This window comes from Sinocyclocheilus anshuiensis, unplaced genomic scaffold, assembly GCF_001515605.1.
Source record: "Sinocyclocheilus anshuiensis isolate Anshui unplaced genomic scaffold, SAMN03320099.WGS_v1.1 scaffold632, whole genome shotgun sequence".
Classification (NCBI taxonomy): Eukaryota; Metazoa; Chordata; class Actinopteri; order Cypriniformes; family Cyprinidae; genus Sinocyclocheilus; species Sinocyclocheilus anshuiensis.
This window is the reverse complement of record NW_015554090.1, coordinates 68,717-73,616: the sequence shown is the minus strand read 5'-3', so window position 1 is coordinate 73,616 and position 4,900 is coordinate 68,717. Positions and strand designations below refer to the sequence as shown.

General features: G+C 38.9%; 1 protein-coding gene across 1 annotated transcript; it reads right to left on the bottom strand.

Annotated features, from left to right (window-relative positions):
• Positions 1–938: 938 nt before the first annotated feature.
• Positions 939–4,900, bottom strand: LOC107669263 (gastrula zinc finger protein XlCGF57.1-like). Its single transcript, XM_016461444.1, has 2 exons — positions 4,752–4,900; positions 939–2,698 (listed from the first exon to the last, which is right to left on the bottom strand). The coding sequence occupies exons 1-2, from the start codon at positions 4,858–4,860 to the stop codon at positions 939–941; spliced, it is 1,869 nt and encodes a 622-aa protein (XP_016316930.1). The 5' UTR covers positions 4,861–4,900.

Here is a 4,900-nt window from a genome sequence, read left to right as displayed (position 1 = left end):
ATGGCCCATGTGTGGCCCTTGTCTGGAATCCAGACCTGGTCCACACTAGTACCGTAATACATTGCGATATGTGGGCCAAGCAAAAGCTGGTTGTGTGGGCCAGAGCTGGGCCAGAGAAAAATTGTGGGGACTTGATACAAAATATCATGCTATAAATATCAGTGCTATAAAATATCATTTTTAATAGTTACTTGTTTATATAGATTACACTAGAATACACATTGATGAAAACAACTGTTTTACATAATGTGTGATATTTGCAGGGTTTAGCATGTATTTACACGGCTTTGACCAGCAGATGTCTCTAGCATGCCTTCATGTCTGCACTGTGCATGCACAGATTAAGTCGTTGTTACAAGAAAGTTTCTCATTATTATGAGAAAGTATCTCATTATTACAAGAAAGTATTATTATTGCAAGTATCTCATTATTACAAAAAATGATCTCATTATTACTATCAAGCATCTCGTTAAGAGTCAATATTTTATTGGGGAAGTTGTGGCCTAATGGTTAGAGAGTCAGACTTGTAACCCAAAGGTTGCAGGTTCGAGTCTCGTACCGGCAGGGATTGTAAGTGGGGGGAGTGAATGTACAGCGCTCTCTCCCACCTTCAATACCACGACTGAGGTGCCCTTGAGCAAGGCACCGAACCCCCAACTGCTCCCCGGGCGCCGCAGCAAAAAATGGCTGCCCACTGCTCCGGGTGTGTGTTCACGGTGTGTGTGTGTTCACTGCTGTGTGTGTGCACTTTGGATGGGTTAAATGCAGAGCACTAATTCCTAGTATGGGTCACCATACTTGGCCACATGTCACTTCACTCACTTATGAGAAAGTATCTCATTAGTATGAGACAGTTTCTCATTACTGAGATGTCAAGTTATTAATATCCTAACTTACACAGAAGAGAATTTGTTGCTCAGCACATAAAGATGAACTACTTACCGTGATCTCAGACTGCGCTGATCTGGTTTCTCCACTGCATGGATCCTCATGTGTATCTTCAGGTGACTTTTAAATGCAAAACTCTTTCCGCACTGATCACACGTCTGCAGCTTCTCTCTGTTGTGGATCCTCTCATGCGTTCTCAGATTTGCTGACTGATTGAATCTCTTGCAACAGTGTGAACACTTGTAGGGTTTCTCTCCAGTGTGAATCCTCTGGTGCAATTTTAAACAGTTTGCTGAAGTAAAAGTCTTCTTGCACTCAAAGCACATATAAGATTTTTCACCAGTATGTATTTTCTGATGTCCTTTTAAACTTTGCAGCAGTGAAAAACTCTTTCCACATACAGAACATGAATGCGGCTTCTCCTTCGTATGAACTGTCAGGTGTGTCTTCAGGGCTGATGCCACAAGAAATGTTTTGCCGCACTGATCACATGTGAACGGCTTCTCTCCGATGTGGATCCTCATGTGAACAGTAAGATCATAGTTGTGTGGGAATCTCTTTTCACACTGATCACACATGAATGATTTCTCTCCGGTGTGGATTTTCATGTGTTCTTTAAGGTGTGTTGATTGTGTGAAACTCTTCCCGCACTGATCACATACGTGCGGCTTCTCTCCCGTGTGGATCCTCATGTGCCCCGTAAGATGTGGTTTCTGTGTGAAGCTCTTCCCGCACTGATCACATGTGAACGGCTTCTCTCCAGTGTGAACTCTCATGTGAAGATCAAGATGTTGTTTGCTTGAGAAGCTCTTTTCACACTGATCACACATGAATGGTTTCTCTCCGGTGTGGATCCTCATGTGAACATCAAGACATTGTTTATATGGGAAACTCTTCCCGCATTGATCACATGTGAACGGCTTCTCTCCGGTGTGGACCCTCATGTGTCTCTTGAGTTGTGCTGATTGTGTGAAGCTCTTCCCACATTGATCGCATGCGTGAGGCTTCTCTCCAGTGTGGATCTTCATGTGGCTCTTAAGGTGTATTTTCTGTGTGAAGCTCTTCCCGCACTGATCACATGTGAACGGTTTCTCTCCAGTGTGAACTCTCATGTGAGCATCAAGATGTTGTTTGTATGTGAAACTCTTTCCACACTGAGAGCAGGTGAATGGCTTCTCTCCAGCGTGGATTCTCATGTGAACCTCAAGATTATTTTGGCACTTGAATCTCTTTCCACACTCATCACATGTGAACGGTTTCTGGCCAGCATGAACTCTCACGTGAAGCTCAAGACATCTCTTGTTTGAGAATCTCTTTTCACACTGATCACACATGAATTGCTTCTCTCCGGTGTGGATTTTCATGTGTTCTTTAAGGCTTGCTGATTGCGAGAAACTCTTTCCGCACTGATCGCATGTGAACGGTTTCTCTCCAGTGTGAACTCTCATGTGAACTTCAAGATTATTTTTGTATGTGAAACTCTTCCCGCACTGATCACATACGTGCGGCTTCTCTCCCGTGTGGATCCTCATGTGCCCCGTAAGATGTGGTTTCTGTGTGAAACTCTTCTCGCACTGATCGCATGTGAACGGCTTCTCTCCAGTGTGAACTCTCATGTGAACTTCAAGATTATTTTTGTATGTGAAACTCTTTCCACACTGAGTGCAGGTGAATGATTTCTTGGCTCTTCTTTTCTTTAAAAATGTATTTTTAGTCTTTGAGCCACTCAAGGGTTTTTCTCCAGGTTTGTCATGATGTTTCTCCTCCACTTCACTCAGTTCTTCACTCTCCTCGCTCTCTTCCATCAGCTCTGAAATTAAAGAAAAAAAAAATGTTTACATTAATTTTCAGTAAATATTCAGTAAATAATTCAAAAACAGGAAAATAAACTAAAAGGACATACAAGTGAGCCCTGATGAAATAGCCTAAAGTAGACAACTGCTATAAAATATTACAGTCATTTTGATGCCTTTTTATAAATTAATTATACATCCCTGAAACTTTCCGTAAATTAGTTACATTGATCTTTAAATTATTCTTTTTAAAGTAAGAACTACTAAATATATTTGATCAATAACAAAAATTATCTAATGTAATATTAACATTAAACATATACGATAGTGCCATAATGTTGATGCCAACTTTTAGATTGATATTTAATTAATTTACTAAAACATTTTTGAATTATTAAGGGCTGGTCACACTAGACTTTTCATTCCAGTGACTCCCATTCATACGCATGTGAGCGTGCGTTCCAGTTCAAGTTTCAGTGGCAATTTGCTTATTCTATTTAATTCTTTACTTTATATTTTACGTGGATCTCACTCGTCAGTCTGATTATTAGTCAGAGGTTATGGCTAATGTTATTTAATAGGCAGCTCATGCTCGCTATGATTGAAATAGTAGTTCCACTTACTCTCCTACAGAAACCTATACAACTACTTAGTTATAGCTTTTGGCTATTACTATGAAGTATGCCACCTCATGCTTGCTATTATTTTTGTAATTTTGTCTAGCTTGTAATGCAACAAAAGAACATTTAACAAGTTTTTACTCTAAACTCATTTCATAATGTCAGTTGAGAGTCTGAAATAACTCCCTTTTGTGATCTGATGTGGCTTCTTATTGCAGAATGAGGTTGAAAATGACAGTCTACTGTAATAAAGGCTATATCGATTAGCACGGCATTATAAATATACTTTACATGGACTCCGTTTTTGATTTTGCAGACCTCCTGACAAAAATTAAGAAATTACTGTTACAGATTTTTGTCATAACAATATAATATTTTGAATCTCTAGACCTTTCTAATGATTTATGGTCAGTGTGACTAGGATAAACGTTCTCCAAATGGAGGCATGACATAACATCTGGAGTTTGCATTGACTGGGATCATAAACTCTGGGAGTTCACACCTCGTTGAGGAACAGGAGGTCATTTAGATGGAGACTGTGGGAAAAGACACACCATCTGCAGCAGACAAAGCATCTCTAAACTCTCTAACGTATATTACATTCCTGGTCTGTTCCTCTGGACACAATAGCATTGTACCAGTCACACTTTTCTAACGATACCAAACATGATTGTGAATTCACATGCATTGACAGAACATTATATTTTCATCTGATCATTCTGAGTGAAATGAATGGAGGGAATGATGACTGAAGTGGGGGAGAAGAAAGAAATGTGAAGGAAGGACAGAAGGGAAACAGCTTTCCCGCATCTTCACTCTGTGGGCTGTGGAAACAGATGTCTGTGTGTGTTTGTATTGTCTGTATCTCAGGACATCAAAGTATCTGGGGTTATTTCAGCCTTACACTGTTACTCATGACATGATTTTCCTCCTTAAAAAAATGAAGCATTTCTAAAAAATGTGACACAGAGGAAGTGACATCTCCTGGGCTCTTTTTACAGCATGATGGAAGGAAATCTCAATCCATTGTCTCAGTTTTTACACAAACTGTACAGTAATCACATTCATCAACCCTGTTAGCAAAGTTACTGTAAGAAGAATCATCTCTATAACTATGAAAAACAGATTTAATTCATGAGAAATACATCTTTATCTGTAACTGTATATCAGATTTTGCTGAAGTCATTACTTGATTCATTTAACTGTTTACTGTTTATTGCTAAACAAAATGAGAGAATGTTCAACATTTTGGTAACATGGTTGCAAAAAAATACTAAACCAGATATAAATAAATGGAAAATAAAAATGCTAAAATAATAGTTTGACCTGATGTTGACAATCAATATGAACATTTCTCAAACCTCCCTTTACTGACCATTTGATGAAAGCCAAAAAAATATATAAAAAAATGTGATAAATGAAAATCAATGAATGAAGAATAATGCCCAACCTGTTAGTTCTTCAGTGTGTTTGATTCTGCAGGGTTCTGGATCTCTCATCTTCTCTCTGTCCTCTTTAATAAACTCAGTCTTTGCAGATTTCAGCTCTTCCTGATGCATTGATGCTCGTCTGCACTTGTAAACTGATGGGAATATTCCA